The 23553-nt window shown below is 35.4% G+C and overlaps 1 protein-coding gene and 1 long non-coding RNA gene across 12 annotated transcripts in view; one reads left to right on the top strand and one right to left on the bottom strand.

The window, feature by feature from the left end:
* LOC115212426 (sorbin and SH3 domain-containing protein 1) overlaps positions 1 to 23553 on the top strand; it is a 504251-nt gene that overhangs the window by 384616 nt on the left and 96082 nt on the right. For all 11 annotated transcript variants that reach the window (XM_036503384.1, XM_029781340.2, XM_029781341.2 and 8 more), the window contains one exon: positions 18876 to 19039. In XM_036503384.1, the coding sequence (XP_036359277.1) occupies positions 18876 to 19039 (164 nt within the window). The remainder of the gene's footprint in view (positions 1 to 18875; positions 19040 to 23553) is intronic.
* On the bottom strand, positions 458 to 21774 carry LOC118763658. Its single transcript, XR_004999427.1, has 3 exons — positions 21765 to 21774; positions 20724 to 20728; positions 458 to 633 (listed from the first exon to the last, which is right to left on the bottom strand). It is a non-coding gene; the product is annotated as an uncharacterized LOC118763658 (long non-coding RNA).

Raw genomic sequence — 23553 nt, 5'->3', positions numbered from 1 at the left:
GCCCAACACCTGAAAGGTACTCAGCCTCTTTGCCTCCGTGAGGCCTGACATTCAAAGGTTGATTTGCTTTTTACATGCCACCAGCACAGGTGCACTTGGTTTCATGGGTCCTATTAAGCAGAGCATGTCACCAAAGGTCTTGGTCCCTTGTCTTTGCCTCTGTGAGGTTCAATGTTCGAAGTCATGCTTCACCGCCTCATCCCATGTCTTCCTGGGTTTACCTCTACCACAGGTCCCCTCCACAGTTAGAGGTCAGCACTTCTTTACACAACTGTCCTCGTCCATACACATCACATGACCATACCAGTGCAGTCGTCTCTCTTGCACACCACATCTGATGCCTCTTATGCCTAACTTTTCTCTCAAGATGCTTACACTCTATCATTGCACATCCAGTGAAGCATACTGCCTTCCCTTCTCTCAAGCCTATACATGTCCTTGGCTGTTATAGCCCATGTTTCACTGCCACGCAGCATAGCTGCAGGCATCAAACAATCTGCCTTTCACTCCGAGAGAGATGCCCTTTGTTGCCAGCTGAGGTAGGAGCTCTCTGAACTTTGCCCAGCCTAATCTCATTCTCACAGCTACGCTCTCAGAACAACCAACTCCACTACTAACCTGGTCACCTAAATACTGGAAGTTATCTACTACTTCTAGCTTGCCACCCTGGTAGTTGATGGAGTCTATTTTCCACACATGTTCACCATTTATTATACCTGTGCACCTTCCACATACAAAAGTTAGTTTCTCTGTTAACCTTCCTTTGTTGCTGCACGTTTTGTGTGTCCAAAGCTTACACTGAATGCATCTTTTGGAGTTTCTGCCTACACCTTTTCTACAGATTGAGCAGGACCATCTACCCGAGTGGATTTATGATATGTTTGCCTTTCTACTTACTATGACTTTGGTTTTTGCTAGGTTAACTCTAAGGCCCTTTGATTCTAGACTTTGTTTCCATATCTGGAATTTTGTCTCTAACTTAGGTAGTGATTAAGCTATAAGAGCAAGGTCATCGGCATAGAGGAGCTCCCAAGGGCATCCTGCCTTGAATCCCTCCGTTATTGACTGGAGGACTATGATAAAACTTCAGGTTCCAAACTAAACAAATAAACTTACAAGGAAGTAAATATAAAAACTCCTTAACAAAAAGAAAAGATCAAATTTAAGCATAGTTATATCTTTAGTATAACATATACACATGCACATGTATATATGTCATGAAGGCATGTGACTTAGAAGTTAGGGCATTTAGCTCACGATCGTCACATTGTGAGTTCAATTCCTAACAGGGCATTGTGTCCTTGAGCAAGACACTTTATTTCAAGTGGTTCCAGGTCACCCAGCTGGCAGAAATGAGTTGCTCCTGTAATTCAAAGGGCCAGCATTGTCACATTCTGTCGTGCTAGATCTCCCTGAGAGCTTCGTTAAGGGTATACATATTTGTGGAGTATTCAGCCACTTCCATGTTAATTTCAAGAGTAAGCTAGCTGTTCTGTTGATCAGATCAACTGGAACACTCATTGTCATATCCAACAGAGAGCCAGTATAATATAATATATGCACATATTAATTTGATCCTAGTACAAGCATGCTTCAACTTATGTTTGTCACTGGTTCCAAGACATGCAGCATAATTCAAAAATGAAGTAATATGAGAAACATTTATCAGCTCATATCTGTTTTAATAAATGCTTTATGCATATTCTAACATGTATTGTATTTGATTTTCCTCTTCACTATTAGTTTTTAGTTGCTTTTTTTATTCTTTTAAATATTTTTGCTGTGCTTGACGTAAAGTCAGATAAATTGACTGAAGCTGCAGTTTTGTTTTTCCATTAAATTCATTGAAAATGATGTAAAATTAGAAATGACATCACTCAAAAAAAAGGCAAACTGGGGTATGCCTGCACTTGTTTGGTACAAAGCCTGATTTTCTTTTTCTTTTATCAGTCCTGGAAGGATAGGAAAGCAAATTTGACCTTCATGAGATTTGAATTTTGAGTGTAAAGAATATGTACAAAATACTTAGCTGTATGTGTTCCAACTATCTGAGTTTTGCATTTAAACCCCACTAAGTCTGCTTTGATTTTTACCACTAATTATATTTTACTGTGGTCTATCTATGTGACTATAAATCAAAAACTAGAGTTCCCGAGCTAGTCTCATATTGTCAACTTTGTTTTGACATCTCTTGTAATGACACCAATACCAAACTGTATTGGTACTTGTCTTCCCTTGATGAAAATCATCAGTAGCATGGAAAAGGGAGACCTGTTGCATTGGCAGTTATTGGTCTTTCATACAGTCCACTATCATTTTACCTTGCTCTAGCAACACAGATCAATGCAAACCTTTCCAGGTGCAGATCCATAGCCCCACATATAGATGCCAAAGATAGACAAAGGGTGTGCACACACGCACGCACGCACGCACGCGCACACACACACACACACACACACACACACACACACACCACCTGCCTACCTACCTAATTTTCTTTGGGAACAAAATTACTTGTTTAATGTTGATCATATTCACCACCTGCAGGAGCAGCCCAAACACTGCCAGACTAGCATGGGACAGATGCCCTGTTAACAGCACCTATTGACTATCTTAGTATACTATGTATTTCTATTTGTATATATGTATGCGGATATGTGTTTGTTGGAGTATAAGAAGGGAAAAAGAAGAAACCTTAAGAAATAATATACCCCATTAATTTGTGTAAATAAAGGTAAAATTTGCCCTTTTAACAACCTTTTTTTACCAAATAGTGAATTTTATTGATTCATTTATTTATTTACTTTATTTTTATTTACTTATTTTTTTATTCATGTTACATGAGGCAAAACTGGGTTAGAATGTATCTGAATACCTCCTGTGGGAATCTGATATTAATTATTCAATACTGGATGAAATTTCATTTAGATATTCAACCAAACTCTTAGCCTTTTTGTGAGTGTGTTTAAGTGCACTCTCTTTTTGGTCCAATGTGAACACATATTAGTTGTTAGTATTTTATATTATTTAAGGCAGTGAGCTGGCAGAATCATTAGAGCACCAGACAAAATGCTTAGTAGCATTTCTCCCATTTTTTATTTATTTATTTATCTTTTATTGGTTTCGGCCTGTTGCTACATTCTGAGTTCAAATCCCACCAAGGTCAATTTTGCCTTTCATCCTTTCAGAGTCAATAAAATAATGTACCAATGAAGTAATGAGATTGATGTTATCAACTTGCTACCTCCTCTTAAAATTTCTGGCCTTCTAAAGTTAGAAGAAATTATTATTCTATAGTATTTTGTTATGTCTCTTTATGTTCTGAGGTCAAATCCCTCTGAGAACAACTTGGCTTTTCATTTCTTTGGGGTCAGTAAAATAAAGTACTAATCAAATACTCAGGCTGATTTGATTGATTTACCATCACCACCACCACCTTAATTTCAAAACTTGTACCAATGTTAGAAACATTTCTTTTTCCAATTTGATGGTATTTGTATAACATGGAAAGAGAAATTACTTCTTACATATTTTCTTGTTTTCTTTGATACCCTATGCTCTTTACCATCACATCAATAAGAGAAAACATGTTCAATTAATACATTGTTAATCAATGTTCTCCGACATATAGATTGTTATTGTTCATTAAGATCGAATGAGAGAAGCAAGTAGACAGGTAAAGAGAAAATAACTAAATAGTTATTTTTTTCTACTATTGAACTGTTTCTAATGCTATTGTTTTCACTGTTCCAGCAAGGTTGACTCCCATTCAACTGAAATTGAAGCCAGATCATTTGCATGCACATAGCTGTATCTTTATAACCACACCTAACAATAAACAATGATTAGAGTTACTAGCTTTATATATGATGGCTACTCCTTTAGGTTGATGTACTGTAAACTTTCAATATTTGATCACCAATTTCAAAGTTGCAAAGCTCTTTTTGAACACTTTCAGTAAATGCTGAAAGAAGTGTTACAGTGATGTTTTCTCTCAATTAGAGAGGAAAAAAGTTTCTAATTGAAACACAAGGCCAACAATTTCAAAATGATGGGTGAGTCAATACCATTGACTAATCCATCCACTTATCAACACTAGAATAATGAAAAGTGAAATTTATCTTAGAAGGATTTGAACACAGAATTTAATGAACTAGAACATATACCATTTGATATTTCGTCCAACTTTTTAATGACTCTGCCATTACATCAATCAATCAATCAATCAATCATTATTATTTCTAGCAATGATTTCTAACAGGTACAATGTTTCACTTTTCTTGGGGGGAGGGTTATGGGCAGTTATATCAATCTTAACTGGCACATTATTTTATCAACCCTGGATAGATAAGTAAAGTTGACTTGGGTGTGTTTTGATCTCAGAATGCAGTTACGTAGCTAAGTACCACAAAGTATTTTCTTCATCACCCTGTCAATTCTGCAAATGCATTGCAATTTAGCCAAATAATTATCTTTTATTTGTTTATTCATTTTGTTATTTTATCATCTTATCCTTTAGCATTCAGATTATTCTGTCAAATGTAATAAATATTTGTTCGCATTCTTTTGAGTTCATCATACATTATCTCACAGCTTCGAGATTTTAATGATGTGATTGTTTATTTTAAGAACGACATTGTCAGATAGGTGTGAGAGGCTAGATTTAACCACTAAGAACATAAAGAGGGTAGAATATTTGGGCCAGATATGGCTATTTTAAATGCTAAAGAGTTAAATGGTAGCAGTAGATCTTGGTACTTTTAGAATCTTTCAAAGACATTGAAGAACTAAAGTTTATTTACAAGAGACAGGCACTTTTGGGTGTCTGATATGAGTAACTACTTTCCTTGGTTAACCTTTTTATTTTTCACTTAATGTTATGTATGTGCGTGTGTGTGTGTGTGTGTATATATCTTCAGTCTTGTCACTTGTGTTGTCACACCACATAAGACACTTCTCTTAAACATTTCCAGCTGTTTTCTGTACCTGCTCAACACTACTCCCTGCTTCTTCTTCCCATCTTTATTGTTTATTGTTTCATCCATTTCTTTTTCTTATCGGGGTGGGGCCCTGTTCCCTCTCAAACATTCTACATACTACCTACCACGCAGCAAAAAGTTTTGCCATCTATTTTTTCTCTTTTATTTGTGTCCTGCTTTCAGTCATTGGACTGCGGCTATGCTGGAGCACCTAGCTTTAAGAGTATATAGTGACAAGATGTAAAAAGGACATAACCAAAGATCACTATGTACTTTGTCCTAACACTCTACCAACTGTCTCTCTCTTTCACACACTACCATTTGTTCCCAAATGAAATTAACTTTTCAAGAATTCATATTTTCTCTCAAGTCTCTCACTCCCCCTCCCACTCATTTTCACCTCTTTTTAAAATAGGAAACTTCTGTTTATAACAATAACTCATTTCTCACACAGTACAAAATAAAGTAAAAGAAATCCATCTAATATGGGCGAGAGAAGGTTTAGGAGTGGGATGCCTCAAAATGAAATGATACTTGACATTTCTTTAAAATACACTACCCACTCATCACATAGACAGATGTTCTAATCTTCAGGTTATATATTGCAAAATATTGCCTCCCCCCACTTTCTGAGAGGGGACTTTTCAGTGCAAACTGTTTAGGTATGACACTTATCAAATACACAAGCAAATATATAATGATGGAAACATTTCTGATACTCCAGCAAATATTGTGTGTGTGTGTGTGTGTGTGTGTGTGTGGTGTTTACATATAGAGATACACAATTTACATATACACACATAAAACAATTATCTAGAATATCTCTGGCTCAGCCAAGTGTAGTTGACTGGAAGGACCCTCTGGCAATTTAGGGTCTAACATATTATCTTCCATCCATAGTTTGGTTATCATGCTTATCCATTTAACTAACCCCTCCCCCTTGTAAAAATGTGTAGAAACCATCTTCTCTTTCCATCTTGTCTCATTTTGGAGGTTGCTAAATGCTTTTTGTATCAGATAAGGGCCCTGCAAGGTATGATTTATCTATTCAACCAATACTCTAAAAAGGAGTTTCACACACCTTAAAGAGAAAGGATACAATTATTATTATGTGGATGGCAAAGTTAGTAGAGCATTAGACAAACAAAAAATTCTCAACAGACTGTCATGTTATGCTTTTTGATTCCAAGTTCTGTTATCAATTTTATCTTTAATGCTTCTGGTGTTATTGTTGTTTACCCCCAAATTAGTCCTGATTGAGCAGACCTATAATCAAAGGCATTTCAGTTACAATCATCCTGTCTTTTCTCTGAGTACAGAGCAACCAGCTCCACAATATCCAATTGATTGTTTTTTACTTTAGAAAAAAAAGTACTATGGTGTGATTTGAAGAATCTTTTGGTTGCTGCTATTTCTCACAGGTCAGTTGCCTGTGTAGAGGCTCTCTAATACTAGTTAAGTACTGATTTTGGGAGCTTCTGCTAATGCTAGAAAATATCTGTACTGGCAAATCTTGATCCCAAATGTGGATCTTTAGATTTATTAGGGTACTATTCCTTGAAAAGAAACCCTTTTAGTTCTTTTCTATGCCTTTTCCAAAGCAACTGGTGCATGTACACCAAAAACAGTGTTTTCTCCTGCCAAAAATTTAAAGACAGCAAATAAGAAGCATTTCTATATAAGGAATTTAAATATATATAATTTCAATTCAGCTAGTAGATTAAAACTCCAAGAGAAAACTTACATGTTTAACAATCAAAGGAATAGAATTTCACCTAACCCAGTTGCATTTCGTATAGTTTTTGGTGTAGTAAGCAGTGAAAAGCAGATATTTATTTAACTCACTTATTCAGCATGCAAAGTTCAGTACAGTATAAGCCATCACTCAAGAGCAAGTGTGACTCCTATAACACATACTATGTTCTCACTAATTTAGGTACCTCTGTAGGTGTAAGCAGACATGGACACCTTCTCAGTCCCCTCACATTTGGCCCAGCAGCACATCCAGAATGTGAGAGTTGAAGGTGGAGGGAGGGGCAGATGGAGGGAGAAAGGGGGGGGGGAGATACATCAACACCTAGTTAGTGCTCATTTACTGCTGAGTAGGCTAAAGAAATTTGAAATAAGTGCTTTGCTTAAGGACACAACATGCTGCCTGGTTCAAGAATCAAACCCATGGCATTGTGATTGTTAGCCAAACACCCAAACTACATGCAAATTTAAATAAAGACAGATTATTCAAGTTAAAATTCTGCAATTCTGGGATTCATATCTTGACCTTTCTAATTTCAAAAAAATTTTCATAAAATGTATTTAGATATTTGGCATTTGAACTGAAAGGGGTTTGATTGGTTTACTACAGTTACAAGAAAGACAGTCACAGATGTTTGTGGAAGTTTGTATTTCATCAACTAAAATGATTATAATTGCAACTTCCATATGTTTGCTCCATATGTTAATAACCAAGTGCAGGAATATCCTGTCTATGTAGGGGGTCTGCGTAAAATATTGAGAAGGATTGTGTAGGTGAGATCAGAAGATATGGATCAGACTATCTTTCATATTGTAGTAATAGGTCCAATAGGCTGTTGGTTGTATGCACAAATACCACTAAAGTCAACTTTGCCTTTCATCCTTCTGTGATCAATGAAGTACTAGAGTCTATTTCATCCACTGTACCTTCCATCTAAATTTGTGGCTTTGCACCTAAGTTAAAAATTGTTGTTACAGAAACTTGTCTCCTGTAGTGTAAGCTGCTGGTAGTGACATTTTTGTCTGCTTTTAGCTCTGTCAACTGCAGTGACCCTGAGAACTTACTCTTGAGTTAAGTTGATAGGATGCACTATGTGAAAGTGTTCATCCAACCACGTAGAAACTTCAAAACCAATTCACTTCATTTTTGCTACTCTTGTTTTATAATTTAGTCAAAGGAGAGGGGAGTAATGTCCATTTCTTGTGAAGGCTTCCCCATACCACTGAGGTTGATACAGCTTCTGTTTGGCTTAAATTCCTGCATGATGTGATATATATAGGGAGGGGAATCATGAACAGGGTAGGGAGTTTTGTGAGATCAAAGCTCCAGGAATAACATTTGAGTGAAGGGTTTGGTGTAAGTTTTTGAGAATGGGATAAAAGGAGGAAAAGTAAGTACATGACATAGTATGCAGCTTGCTTGTTCATATGAACAGAAACTGTAGTAGTAGTAGTAGTAGTAGCAGCAGCAGCAACAGCAGCAATAGATCCATGTTTGAAGCAAGTTGTTGAATGGCTTATAATTGGGATGCAATCTAAGATGTGTTGCATCATTGATATCAAGTTATGTGAGGAGTACTTCAGTATGGAGCAGGCATACTTAACAATAGTGTCAGCCAGTGTTCAGAGCTGAAATAGTTTCTGATCTTGAAAAGAGAACCTAATCTTTGACAGACACTTTTGGTTAGGTTACAGATATATGTCTACCAACAAACATATGGACATCATACTAATTCTATTTTTCTCCACTATAATTTATGATCTTATGACTGGGTAAAGAATCAATATTTACACTCCACTTCTCAAAAGACTAATTAGTTGTTATCAGCTGTCAAAAAGCTAACAGTTATAGATTCCTCTTTTTTACTGTATAGAATTTCTAACATTGTAATGAGCTGCATTGAATGATGACATTTAGTTTTCTTTTTATGACAAACTGTTAAAACATTGGTGCTTCTGGAGTACCATAAAACACCATTTCTAAATATTGTTTTTATTTTTATATTGCATTTTAGTTATGAATAGCTTCCAGTAGGGCAGTCACTGGTTCATTGCATCTCTGATTGTGAGAGTGATGAGGGAACAACTGTAAATTTGGTGGGCATTCAAGAGCACTAGTTTTACAGCCTTTGCCAGTATAAAACAAAAGACACACACACACACAATGGGCTGCAACACAATGTTTGTCTACCAAACTATACTAACAAAATGTTAGTGAACCCAGGCCTCAGCTGTTGTGTATATCTTATTGTGTGAACTGGGTGCATTTTATCACCTTTTCAACTTTGAAGGCATTTTCCCATTCAAAACTGAAAAGTCCCATCTTCTCTGTATGTTCTTACATAGAGTTATTTCTCTGCTAAATGGTGTGGCTTGTGCAGTCTATCTTGCTCATACATTCTGTTTTTAATAGCATGACTTCTGTGTCTGGATGTTAACCACTTTACAGAATATGTTGTGAGATTTTATCATGATACTGTCACTATAGAAGTTGTTCTCTGCAGGAGACCCTTCTGTTCTGTATCAGTTCTTATTAAGTTACTACTCTCTTAGATTTGTCACCTACACTATATACTATGGCTTCTCATCTTGCTGTGCAACCTGTTCCTGTTCTTCTTCTGACCAGACCTCTCTCCAAAGTCCTTTATCTCCATCTCCCTGAATTCTTTTGTCTCTATCTTTGTCAGTATCCCTTCATCTCAGAAAGAAAGTAGCTAACTATGCTGTGTATGTCTTATGGTACCTTTTATTGCATGAATGATAATACAAGAGGGTCTTAAGGTTTTTTGCAAACACACACCATAGCTAAGGAATTATTTAATGTATATATTTTTGACTCCATTACTGTTTTACTATTTGAGGTGAATCTCAAGATGTATTTTGTGAAAATTTTGTTGGTAGGTAAAACTATGTGCGTAACTTGAGTCGCACTGAAAATTTATCTTAAAGGGAGCAGGGGACAATCTTTAGTTGGTCAAGACTGGTGGGTAGAGGTTGTGTGATTTTGTGTAAACAGATCTGTAACTTGAATCCTGATGAACTTGGTTGATCTCTCTCTCCCCTCCCATCCCCCCTCTCTCTCACACACAAGTGTGGGGTGGAGGAAGGAAATCTGTTTGCTTTTTTTCTCATTGATATTGATGTATTTTCCATATGACCTTTCTTCTGTCATTCAGCCTTTCTTGCTCTCTCTCTCTCTTTCTCTCTCCCATGTGCACATACACATACAAACACAGGCATTTAGATAGAAACACACACACACGAGCACTAAATACATGTATATACACACATATATACACTCAAACATAGACATTTTTTATCCATAGGTGTATATATATGTGTGTGTGTGTGTGTGTGTATGTATGTGTGTATGTATGTATATATGTATATATATATATATATATATGTATATATATATATATATATATATATATATAATTAATCTAAATATATTGCCGTAATTATATATTCCACACGGGACCTGCTTACTCTCACACCAATAGTCATATATACATCTAATTATCTTCCTCTTTCTTATCTTTCATTAAGAAATTGCATGCAGTACCCTACTCCATACACAATGTTTGGGGAAAAATGGGTCTTTGTACTTCATTACTATTAACCAGCTAGGTTTTTGAACCTGACTAGGCAATAGAGGAGCTATGTAAATATTGGAATAAATCATTTTTACTCTTTTTTTCTTTTTTCTTTTTGTATATGTTATTACTATTATATAGCATGAAGAAAAGGAGAATAGTTATGGTGGTTTCCCTGATCTTTACAGCACCACCTCTACTGATAAGGTCACGCGTAATTGGAGCTCTAGCCAAAACCAGCTCTGTTGTGGTCCATATTCTTTTTTTGTCTCAACTTCCTAACTCCCATTCATTTTTTAGTAAATACCCCTATCCAAAATGTTAGATGTTTCTTCTTATGGTACATCAACATACCTCTCTCTGTCTCTCCCCCTCTCCTCCTCTATCTCTCTCTTCTGTGTTTTTTTATTATTATTATTATTATTATTATTATTATACTTCACTCAGTAGAAATACTTTTCAGTCTTCAAAATACTTGCAACAGCTATAGCACTGGTTTCATGGCTTAAACTGATAGAAATTAGATCTTCCTTTAGGCTGGGTCCTATGTCTATCAACAATGATATTTCTAGAGAATTTTTCTGGTACCTGTTTCTACTGTAATACCAAGTGGACAGATCAGTGTAGAATAAACTGTTTTTCCTAAAAACTCAAAGAAATGCTTGAAATGGATTTGAGGGTGTACCTTAAGATTCATTAGTGAAAGTAGGTGTGTCATTCTATATACTATTATTGCTACATGAAGTTGAAGTGATAAGAAAGCAACACCTGTCTAGTCTGGAGCACGTTGCATCACTTGAGTTTCATTTGTTGTCAGTTGTACTAGATATCATTGACATACTTAGATATTTCAACAATATCTCATTTGGAACTTCAGATGTCCGAGTTTGGACATGTTAGGCCTGGAGAATTTATAAATTGTTTGGTGGAAGTCAACTTGTGTCCAGATATAACCACTTCTTAGACTCTAATGTTTATAACTAAAATGCTTTTGGTCATAGGGCTGCTGGATCAAGTCTGGCTTGGAGCTTAAACATCTTCAATCATATTTTAATTTAGGTCTGTTGTAAACCAAACAGCTGCTGGTCTATGGTAGGTGCAAGGTTCAGTTCCCAAGGATGAATTTGTCCATTATTTTTTTCTATGCAAGAGATTTTTTACTTCATTAGCTACATTTATAGCAATATTTACATTTGAGCTTATTTGCAAATTTCACATTGCTTCAAAATATGATTAAAAAGCACAGGAACCTCTTCAATATTCAGAGTTAAAAGCATAAAGAAAAGTGGAAAATTGGTAAAACAATATTTTAATGAGCTGGATTTGAATGTGTTCATACAAGAACAATCTTTTGTGAGCCAGATGGAGATAGTGTGTAAATGTGGATTATTGAAAATGAGTGAGAATGTAAAATTTTAAAAATGTAATGTACTTAGTTAGCATTATCATGGAAAAACAAAACAGGTGGTATTTTTCAAGGATCTGTTGGCATTTCATTAGGGATTGAATCATATGAGAATGCTCATAAAAACTGATTGTTTCATGTGCTATCTTATAAATAATTGTTTTCATTTATCATAATTATGGAAATATCATCTTTATCAATGTCATTTATCAATCTAAATATTTCTCATATTATTGTTGTATTTGAGTAGTTATTTCCATTGATGAAACATGTATCACAACTGGGGTCTGTGAAGCTGGAAGGCTTCGTCAGGCGGCCCAGTCAGATCTGGCAGTGTTTCTACGGCTGGATGCCCTTCCTAACGACAACCACTCCGCGAGTGTAGTGGGTGTTTTTTACGTGCCACCTGCACAGGTGCCAGACAGAGCTGGCGAACGGCCACGAACGGATGGTGCTTTTACATGTCACCGGCACGGGGCCAGGCGATGCTGGCAACGGACCGATGCTGGCAATCTTACTGTGTCTATATCATCATATTGACTAGACTATTGGATATTGTTATACACTGCTGGTCACAATGCACTTCCTCGTATTGCTGTAGCTTTTGAATGCTGCCATCACCTCTGGCTACGTGGAAAGGCCTACATTCCCTGTGAATGGAATGCTAGTCCAACACTGGATTACCATTTACAGCTGAGTGGACTGGAGTAATGTGAAAGGAAATGTTTTGCTCAAGAATACAATGCATCACTGGTTTGAGAACCAAAACCATGATTTTGTGATTGTGAATGCATCACTCTAAACACTAGGTCTGGTACCTTCAAGTGTATGTGTGTGTGTGTGTGTAATGTATGTATGTTTTTGAGTCTGTGTTTGTCGCCTGCCACTACTTGACAACTGGTTTTTATGTGTTTGTGTTCCTGTAACTTTGTAGTTCATCAAAAGAGACCAACAGAATAGGTATCAAGCTTAGAATAATATAGATACTGGGGTCGTTTCATCCAACTAAAATTCTACAAGGTAGTGTCCCAGCACAGCTGCAGGCCCATGACTGAAACGAGTAAAAGACAAAAGATGTGTGTGCATGTATGTACTTATGTGCATACACAATAATTGAAAGTATACAGTGAGGTCCATAATGAACAACCACAGGCTGGTATTTGTGTAGCATGTGTATGTATATATGTGTGTGTGCGCATGTGTGCATTTCAAGAGTGACTTCATTCTCTTGATTGTAAAGTGCTAACTTCATTCCCTTCCTGTCTTATTAAGGGACTGGCTTGTTAGCTGGTTTATGGGGTTGAATGTCATCTAGATAAACAAAATGTTCCATCACTTGAAAAAGCCCATCCTTCAAGTCTTGTAAACAGTTATTCTTCATTGATAAACTATGAAACATTTATCTCAAACTCTTCATGACAGCAGACCTCTCTGTGAACTTTTAACTCTTGCCACTACAACCAATGGCATGTTGAATGTGTTGGGTCTTCAAGTTACATACATACCACTCTCTCAGCAAATAGAATTCTTCTTGATATCAGACCTGAGATCCTGTTTCAACCCTGTTTTCTTCCAGCCTCCTCCTCCTCCAACTACTACTATTACTACTACCACTACTTGTTTAGTCCTGAGTCAGTTCTATTTGCACAGGCTTATGACTAAGTTATTCCAGTTGGAAACGTCCCACCTTCTATTAAGGTGCAATGTATCTAGGACCACATCGTCCAGTGTGTCCCTCTGTTTTGTAAAACTGTTGGGGGGGGGGGGCTTGATCTGAGAGATATTTGGCTACCATTTCTAACATTTTGAATAACTACACAGAGAGTCTCTTGTTACTGCAGTAACTATTTAATGGTTTTCAGGTGATTCCTGTACACTGATCTTTTACTTACTTCCCAGAAAAAAAATGTCTGGCGGTGTTAAATCGGGTGATCTTGGTAGCCAAAGTCCCTTCAAAATAATCTGTTTACTGAAAAACTCTTGAAGTAGCATCATGGTGATGCACAAGATGAAAAGCATCCCCTGCAGAGGGACTTTTTGAACACCCTGTATTACTTGTTTATTTTCCTACCTACTTGTTTGTGAATGCCCCTCTCTGAATTTTGCAGTATATAAACACTGCAATATTTCTGACTTTAGAATTGAAATCAGGTTTTAGGATCATCTCAGTAGGTTTTAACATTTACTTCAGTGTTAACTTATCAAAACAATTTGAAGGTTTTTGCCTTCTAAATTAGCCTTATTTTTTCTAGAATCAATTAAATTTAAAGTATGAAAACCATACTTCAAATGGTTGTTTGGTCCTTGAAAGTTATGAAAAACTATTGGTGCTTCTAGTGTTAATTGACATTTTGAAAAGATTTAAGTGTAAATGTGTATATATGCAAGTATGTTTGTATGTCTAACCCATGCCAGCTTGGAAATCAGACACTAAATCATCATCATCATCATCGTTTAACGTCCGTTCTCCATGCTAGCATGGGTTGGACGGTTCGACCGGGGATCTGGGAAGCCAGAAGGCTGCACCAGGCTCCAGTCTGATCTGGCAGTGTTTCTACAGCTGGATGCCCTTCCTAACGCCAACCACTCTGTGAGTGTAGTGGGTGCTTTTTACGTGCCACCTGCACAGGTGCCAGACAAGGCTGGCAGCGGCCATGATCGGATTGGTGCATTTTACGTGCCACCAGCACGGAAGCCAGTCAAGGCGGCGCTGGCATCGGCTACGATTCAGATGGTGCTTTTTACATGCCACCAGCACAGAAGCCAGTCAAGGCAGCACTGGCATCGGCCACGATTCGGATAGTGCTTTCTACGTGCCACCGGCACGGAAGCCAGCCTAGGCGGCGCTGGCATCTGCCACGTTCAGATGATGACAAACAGAGTAGAACAGTGTGGCCAAATACTTAAGTTTGCTTCATAATCAAAGTCTCAGGTTTGATCCCACTGTGTGTCGTTTTGGGCAAATGTCACTTTCTATAGCCTTGATTAACATTTATCTTGTGAGCAAAAATGTACTAGTAATTCAAAATCTACAGCTTTGTCACAGTTTCACATGGATTTTGACAGAGATTTCTGTTAAATGATACACATGTTAGTGGAATGCTCAGCTATTTACAAGTTAATTCAGGAGTAAGTAACTCAACTGAACAACCGAATCCAACTTCTTGAAGAACAATGATCCACTACCATATATGTATACACACATACAAACTCACACATGACCCTTTATGAGCAATGGTTTTTTATTTCTGCTGCTGCTAAGTCGTAACTCTAGCATCAGAAATACAGACATAGTGATTGGAATATTTTTCATTTTTTTCTTTCTTTTTTTTTTGCTTTCTTTTCCCTTTGATAATTAATTCTTATTATATCAATATTCTTTGGTTATGTATTTTCTGACAGTTATTTTGCAAATTTAGCTCTCTGATGAAGTGGCCACTCTTATTGCTGCAGAAACAATTTTAATGACAAAATTTTGTAATGAATTTTATTACAATCTGTCTATGGTAGACAATGCACTATGTCACTTTCTCTTTATGTAGGATCATTTTAAGACACTTCAGTATTCTCTCTCTCTCTCTCTCTCTCACTCACTCACTCACTTTTTCTTTCTCTCTCTTTCTCACACTTAAATCGCTGGCACCAGTTGTCCCTTTCTTATTGGAAGCGCCATTATTATTTTTGCCTTTAGATTCTTCTTTAGTTTGAGCTGTAGCTCTTATGTTATTGTTTGTATTTCCTACTGTCTATCATTATTATTATTATTATTAAGACAGCAAGCTGGTAGAATCATCAGCACGCTGGATGAAATTCATCCTTTTAGGGTCAATTAAATAAGTTACACACTGGGGTCGATATAATCGACTTAATCCCTTCCCCAAAATTTGAGGCCTTGTACTTCCAGTAGAAAGAATTATCATCGTCATCATCATTTTTATTGATAGATTTTGCATTGTACAGTTAATTGAATCAACCCTTCTGTATTTCACTGGTTCTTATTTTGTCAGCATTGTATCTGGTGATAATGATGATAATAAATCAATGTAGTATTAAATGATAGTGTATGGTCTTTCTGGCTTGCAGATGTGCAAAAGCTGTACGCATTGCAGTCATACTGATTGTGTTCAGACATTTCTTCTGCTATCCATGCATCAATATTCAGAATGTCTATCTAATCTGTGCATCACTGTTCCCAAAGTCTATTTGATTCATCCATAAAGACCAAAAAGCGCCAGCCTTACCAGAATTATTGAATGTAACCAATCTATTTGATGTTGGTTGGAAAATTTCTCTCAATTATTTAAGCCACATAATCAATATTTCTGTTGTTTTCACTGATTATATTATGTATAGATTGGAATTTGCAATGGTTTCACAGTGGTAGATTGGTAGGATGGTATCATTTCTATGTTGCCATTTTTTTCTGTGTATTCATTTTCATCTTCATTGCTTTCTCCTAGAATATTAAGAATATTAACCTGTTTGAAATTTTGACATAGGCTGTCAATATTTCTTATTAGGAAAAGTTTATATACCTATAGTTAAATTTATATAATCAAAGGCATTTCAGCTGTAACCAATCCCATTTTTTGCTTGCATATTCAAGACTACAAACAATATTTAATGAGTCCTTCCTTTTATACAATAGTAAGCTATAATTTCAGGGAGATTTGACTGATATTTTTTAAATGGTTGATCAACTACATAGAGAGGGTATCTGTTTCCATGCTGGTATGGATTGAAAATACAAAATTCTTAGCCAGTGAACATCAGTATTATCACTTTGATGTCTAAGCCTTTAGATATTATCATAATTATTTATGACAAAAATTATTTTTCTATATTTCTACATGAAACATCATATATGATGTATGATAAATATGTTTTTTTTTTGCATCAATATGTCAAGATTCCTTGGAGTTTGGGAAAAGAGAAGTTAAGGTATTCTAATTTTTCATTTAGTCAGAGGATGTGTTGCATAATGTTGTTCTTCTCCAGTTAGAATATATGGCTCCTTCATATGATATAAAAACTCTAAGAATATCTTAACAGACTATAACAAAAATAATTATGTGCCAATACAGTCTTATGTAATGTAATTTGTTTTTAAAGAATGCCAAAGGAAAAAGTATTATGTTTATATACATATATATATAGGCGCAGGAGTGGCTGTGTGGTAAGTAGCTTGCTAACCAACCACATGGTTGCGGGTTCAGTACCACTGCGTGGCATCTTGGGCAAGTGTCTTCTGCTATAGCCCCGGGCCGACCAATGCCTTGTGAGTGGATTTGGTAGACGGAAACTGAAAGAAGCCTGTCGTATATATGTATATATATATATGTATGTGTGTGTGTGTTTGTGTGTCTGCGTTTGTCCCCCTAGCATTGCTTGACAACCGATGCTGGTGTGTTTACGTCCCCGTCACTTAGCGGTTCGGCAAAAGAGACCGATAGAATAAGTACTGGGCTTACAAAGAATAAATCCTGGGGTCGATTTGCTCAACTTAAGGCGGTGCTCCAGCATGGCCGCAGTCAAATGACTGAAACAACTAAAAGAGAGTAAAAGAAAAAGAGAGAATATATTATGTTTATATATATATATATATATATATATATAATTGGTAATATTTTAATTAGTAAACAATCTCCTCAAACACATGACCTAATACTTTTGGTGCCTCTTAGAGATAGTTAAAAGAGGGGAAATATACTTTATATTTCAATTTTTTAAAATTTTTCTAATATTTTAATTTGTAAACAATACAGTCATTGTCATCATCATCATCATTGGTTAAATGAGTGGTTGATTGAGCAGGCTCTATAATCAAAGAGATACTAGCCTGAGCATTCCATAGTTTTGTATGTTAATTGAAGCATATTACTTCTGGTCTACCTTTAAAGAAGGAAGGTAACCAAGTCATTTTGGATAGTGTAAAACCAAAGGGCAGTGGTTCATCTCCTATCACCAGCACTGTTGGTAGTCAAGACACTTAACTATTAACAGTTGACTTCACCTAATTTTAAACTAGCACAGCAGATAGTGTAGAAAATATAGTTAATTACTGCAGGCAGCAATAGCAACAACAGTACTGTAGAATTCATGAGTGATTTGTTCCCTTGCAATCCTGAATTTAGAAAGATACCCAGACTAAACTCTTATCCAGGAGGAGACTTATCTTTCATCTTCTTAATGCTGAAGAAAATATATATTCTTATAAGCTCCAACTTGTTGATTATTTTTGTGTACTTTGAAAAAGATTAACATGGGATTTCTGGAATTCTAAAGTCTTATTATGTTCTTTCATCAATTCCTCTGGGTTTGATGAAATAAAAACACTGATTTATTGATTTCATTAACTATATCACCCACATCCTAAAAAAATTGCTCAAAGAAATAAGTAACTGTATCAGTAATAGATTTATCAATAAGTATTAATAATTGGTTGATTCTATTTCCAATACTATTCTCACCCCTCAAACACAGCCTTAGCTTTAATTAAAAAAATCAATAAAGTGCAACACTGGTTGAGAGTCTGATAACTCTTTTGTGACTATATCTAAATTATCATCCCAACTAATTGTTCACTAAGAATTCCTATAACTCTCCATCATGTGATTGATCTTTGGTTGTACAAGTAAAGGATATACTTCACTGAGGAGTTCTAATAAGACTGACATGTGAACATATCTAGCTATGTTACTGTACATCCAAAATTAGATTAACTTCCCAAAGTATACTTCCATACCATTCTGTTTCTAAATAATTTTAACTAAAATTTTGTGTTGTCTCCTTTTTTCATGACCAGGATTAATAATTAAGCTGATGATCCTTTGTTTCTTACCATGGCTGTAATTTTTTTCCATTTAAAATTTCTTACTTAACCATTATATTTCCAATGCATAGACTACCAAAGTGTTTCAATTTTTTTTTTATTGTAATCAAAGTTTGTGAAAATTTGTGTAACTTTATATATTCATTATGGCTGTTGTTGACTAACATATTATTATTCATGTTATTATACAATTTTGATTGAGATTTTAATTTAAGTATAAACACTTGATTGTAGGTTGTTTTGGCTGGGTTGGTATTAAAAATAGGTAAACCAACATTAGTAAGTTTCTTTTTTTTTATCTTCAATTTTAGCACAACTGGAGGAAGAGGGAAATCTTTGAATCTCCACGCAACAAAGAACGGCACAAATGATGACAATGAAATCTGTGATAATAGCGTCTTGTACAAGAAAGTACAAAGTGGAGGAGACATACCTATTTGGGGTTTGCAGAAACCAGCTCCGGAGAAACCAACGAGTAAGATTCCTTTAGAATTTCAACTTTATTTTTGTTTTTAAGGGGAGATGCTTATATTATTGTTTGTATTTATTTTGTGATGATAGTTTAATTAGTAAACAGTAATCTACTATTATTTTTGATAACCTATAGTTTTTTTATGTTAATGAATATTGATATATCCCATAATGCTATTGTAAGTTTTATGTGAACTGATCCAACAACCCTACTTGAATCTCTTCTAATTGGAATCATTTCATATACATTGTTATATCAAAAGTTGTTAATGTTTTATTCCAAATGCCCTACTTATTTATTTCTGATTTGATTGATAAGCAATAATAAGCAGTCAGCTCCCAGTAAGATGAGTTTCAATTTCTGGTTTAAGCCATTCAGCATCACTTATGTCAGTAATAACCTTGACAAAGAGCTGCTGTTAGCCGACTGTAAGAGACAATCATTCATAAACTCTTAAATTTCAAATGGCCCTGAAGCATCTCATTGTGAACTGGTACCATATGGGTATGGTAGTACTATAATTCACAACTTGAGATTAGCTTGAAGGGAGATGTGTTATACAAAGTTGAATTTCTCGATGCACTACTTGAAAAGTCTTCAAATTTTGCCCTAACAATATTTGGTATTCATATACTTGTCACTCTCCTAACTCTTACTGTTCTCTAGTTAGTTCTACATTAGTTTGGTTATTCCTAAGATCTCATATAGTTGAGGTAGCTAAAACAATAGAGCACCATATAAAATGCACCCCTTTTTTTGGGTGTTTTGTTTTAGTTTTTCCCAATTTGGAATTCAAAAATCGCCAGGTTTATTTTGAGTTGAACAAAATAACTATTAGTAATATTTTGGCATCCATGTAACCATTTTATTGACTATGTGCTTTTGTTAATTAGCAAAAAGGAAAAAAAATAATTGCACTTATGAATATATATTAATAATTCCCTCAAAAACGTTTTTCATTATTCATCTATCCAATCTCTTGTTTGATAAATATTTGAATGAATTACATCAGTGAATTAACAGATAAGGTGTCAAGGGAAAAGACTGCAATCACTCCGAGTTCAAATCCTGCTACATTCAACTTTGCCTTTCATCCCTTATGAGTCTATAACATAAGCACAAATACTATACAAAGGTCAATATGACTGCACCTTAGTCTAGAGAAATTAATAAGGAAGAATTAACTATTCAAAAATAATTCCAGATTTTAAATAATGTGCAGATTTTGCTTGGTACAGCAAATTACTTCATTAACACAAATAATTTTTCAGTATTACTTTCCAAGATGCTCTATGTACAATCCAAATGTTTTTCAATATTACTCTTAAAATTTCGTTATTAGAATATCCTTCAATTTTCAGTAGTTTTTTTCTTTTAATGTTCAACTCTTTAGTTTTCAGATCACTCTATCAAATGTAATGCCTATTTATCCACATGGTTTTCAATTAAGCCTTATCTCTTAGCTTTGAAATTTCAATAATGTGATTGTATATTTTTAGAATGACATTGTAGGGTAGGTGTTAGAGGCCAGATCTGGCCGGTTTGAATACTAAAGAGTTAAACATTTACCTGTGTTGAGATGAAAATATATTATATACTGCATTTGCAAGTTCTCAACTTTATTTGAAACAAAGAAATCTTTTGCTTTTTTTTTTCTTGTTCAAGTCACTTATTTTAAATAAAGAACACAGACTACTAAATTAGCAAATATATATATATAAGTTGTACATCTTGATAGCAAATATTCCTTCTGATTTGTAATACAAAAATGTCATGCTATGCAAATTTTTACTAAGCCAGTGATGAAAACAATGCTGGCACTAAATTCTTAAGTGCCTATAAAGCCAAAAAGATATTTTAAACTACTTAAAACAAAAAATTTAAAAGCAAAAGGTGGTTGTGACTGTATTGTATGAAGTAGCTTTGTATACAGATACTTGGGTCCGAGGAATTTTCCACTAAATAAAGATTACAATTTTGGGAGCTAATGCACTTAATCTTTGGTGATAAAAGATTTTTCAATATAAAGTACATTTTGTTTAGTTTTATATTGTTGACTGTGGGAATAGGTGTAGATGTTGTGTGGTAAGAAGTTTGCTTTACAACCACTTGGTTTCAGGTTCAGTCTCTGCACTATGAGACATCTTGGACAAGTGTCTTCTAGTATAGCCACAGACTGACCAAAACCTTGTAAGTGAATTTGGTTGATGAAAACTGAAAGAAGCCTATTGTGTGTGTGTGTGTGTGTGGTTGGGCTGTTTTGCCTTGATATACCATATGAGTTGTAAACAAATATGTATGTATGCATGTGTGTGTATGCATATGTATGTATGTATGTGCATCTGTATGTTTGTATTCTACATATTCATGTGCTTGCATGTCCATGTTTGTGTATTTTTTATGTATGTATGTGTGCGTGTGTTTGTATATATATATATATATGCACCTCTGTCTCCTTGTGTGTGTGTGTGTGTGTGTTTTGCAACTGTGTACCATGTTTGTATGTATGGATGTGCATCTCCATATGTGTGGTCACATGTCTCCATATGTGTCCTTGTGTGAAGTAGTGTGTGTATATATGGTCATGTGTTTCAGTCTCCATTTGTGTATGTGTTCTTATCTGTTAATATAAAACTATTTACTTATCCGTCTGTATGTTGATCTGTTTATTTACATATCCATATGCTTACATACATGTGCTTATACACATATATACCCCCACACACACACCTATCTACATAACTGCCCAATAACTATTCAACTCTACTTGTGTAAACTGTGGGTATGGGGGTATGATATCTACTAAGCATATTTCCCATTTAGTATTGGAGAAGTTTCATTTATAAGGACATACTCCCGTATTTGTGTGAGTGTTGGGTCTTTTGGGTGCTTGGATAAGATGTGGATGTCAAGTTGACCCAAATTGCCTCCATGGTGTTCTTTGGCAGTAGAGTATGGAGGACTGTTTTTTGTTGTCATATGTTCATTTAGTTGTTCTGCAATTCTCTTAGATGTCTCCCCCATGTACGTCATGTTCATGTCTTTACAAGCGCCTTCTATGCATCTTATACTGTAAACTATATTTCGAGTTCTACAGTTAATGCTAGGGCATATCCTACATACCATGCAGTTATCATTGGTGCATATGGTATTCTCACAGAGGTATGTCCTACATAGTTGTGATCTGATGGAGGTCCCTGGCTTTTCAACAATCTTAATGTTGAGTTTGGTCCTTCTTCAGTGCTTTTCTAAATCTACGAGCTAATTCTCCATGGGCTGTGGCCTATACAAACATCACTCCTTGATATTTGTCAGTTTTATACCATGTGTTCACCATGTCTGCTTTGTCACAAATTCTTTGTATCCTATTCCATTCTTTGTTTCTATATCTAGGGTAGGTACCACTGATATCATTACGTATAATGTTGTCTAATTTCTTTCTAGCCCCCCTGTATACTTGAGCCCTATCTTTCTGATCATATCCAGAGAACGGCATGCGGTGCATGAAGTTCTGTATATGTTTTTTCGTTTCATGAGATGAACAATTCTTTCTTGTCTTGGGATTTACGGTCAAATGGCTTGGTGGAATTGTGTGAAAAATTACACAGATGTGTAGAATGATCCGGTGGTGTTGCTGGGCTATTTTTTCATAGCTCCCATGGTTACTGAGATAATCTACTATAATAATACTCTTGTGTTTATGAATGAGAAAGGAAGGGGTGATAGATGAATAAGGAAGGAAGGGGTGATGTCATACTTGGAAGTGGGATAATGAAAATTGTATGCTGAAGAAAATAAATCAAACAGCCTTTCAGCTCTGAGTGAATATGTGTGTGTAAGTAAAAGGGGTTTCTGTGAACGTTTGTGTGTGCGCACGCAATGGAAGCAGGATGGTTCATCTTTGTTCGCTTAGTATTGGGATTTATTTTTTGATTTGGTTGAATCTGAATCTTGGTTGGTTTTTTTGCGTTTTTGTTGGTCAGTTAATTTTAGTGTTTTGACAGAAAAAACTCATTCTAAAATTGTTTTTTTAACGTAATTGTGCCCAAAGAAGTTGAATACTTACACAGAGCAGGTTTTACAGGCACATCATCCAAACTAACCGGGTGAAAATGGGCTTAGCTGCTAGTATATATATATATATATATATGCATATTACTTTGATTGTTTTTAAGTTCCCTTCCTTTTTCTGAAACCTTAATGCTAACTTATTAGCCTAGATATGTCTGTCTTACTCTTATGCAAACAATGAAATGCTGTAATAATTACCTGATTCCCTGCACTGTGAGTATCTGATATATTTCCCTCTTCTGTCTGTAATTAATACTAATGTTAGAACATCTTCACTATTAAACCCCATCATTTGTTAATACTTACAATATGTGAGTATGTGTGGATCAGAAGCAATTTAATCAATGAGCAGGTGACCCTAAATTAATGTCTATCATCATCATCATCATTATCATCATCATCGTTTAACGTCTGTTTTGTCCCAAACATACACTTTAATATTCCTT

The sequence above is a fragment of the Octopus sinensis genome, linkage group LG5 (genome assembly GCF_006345805.1).
Source record: "Octopus sinensis linkage group LG5, ASM634580v1, whole genome shotgun sequence".
Classification (NCBI taxonomy): domain Eukaryota; kingdom Metazoa; phylum Mollusca; class Cephalopoda; order Octopoda; family Octopodidae; genus Octopus; species Octopus sinensis.
The sequence above is the reverse complement of the archived record's forward strand: the minus strand, read 5'-3'. Positions and strand labels throughout refer to the sequence as shown.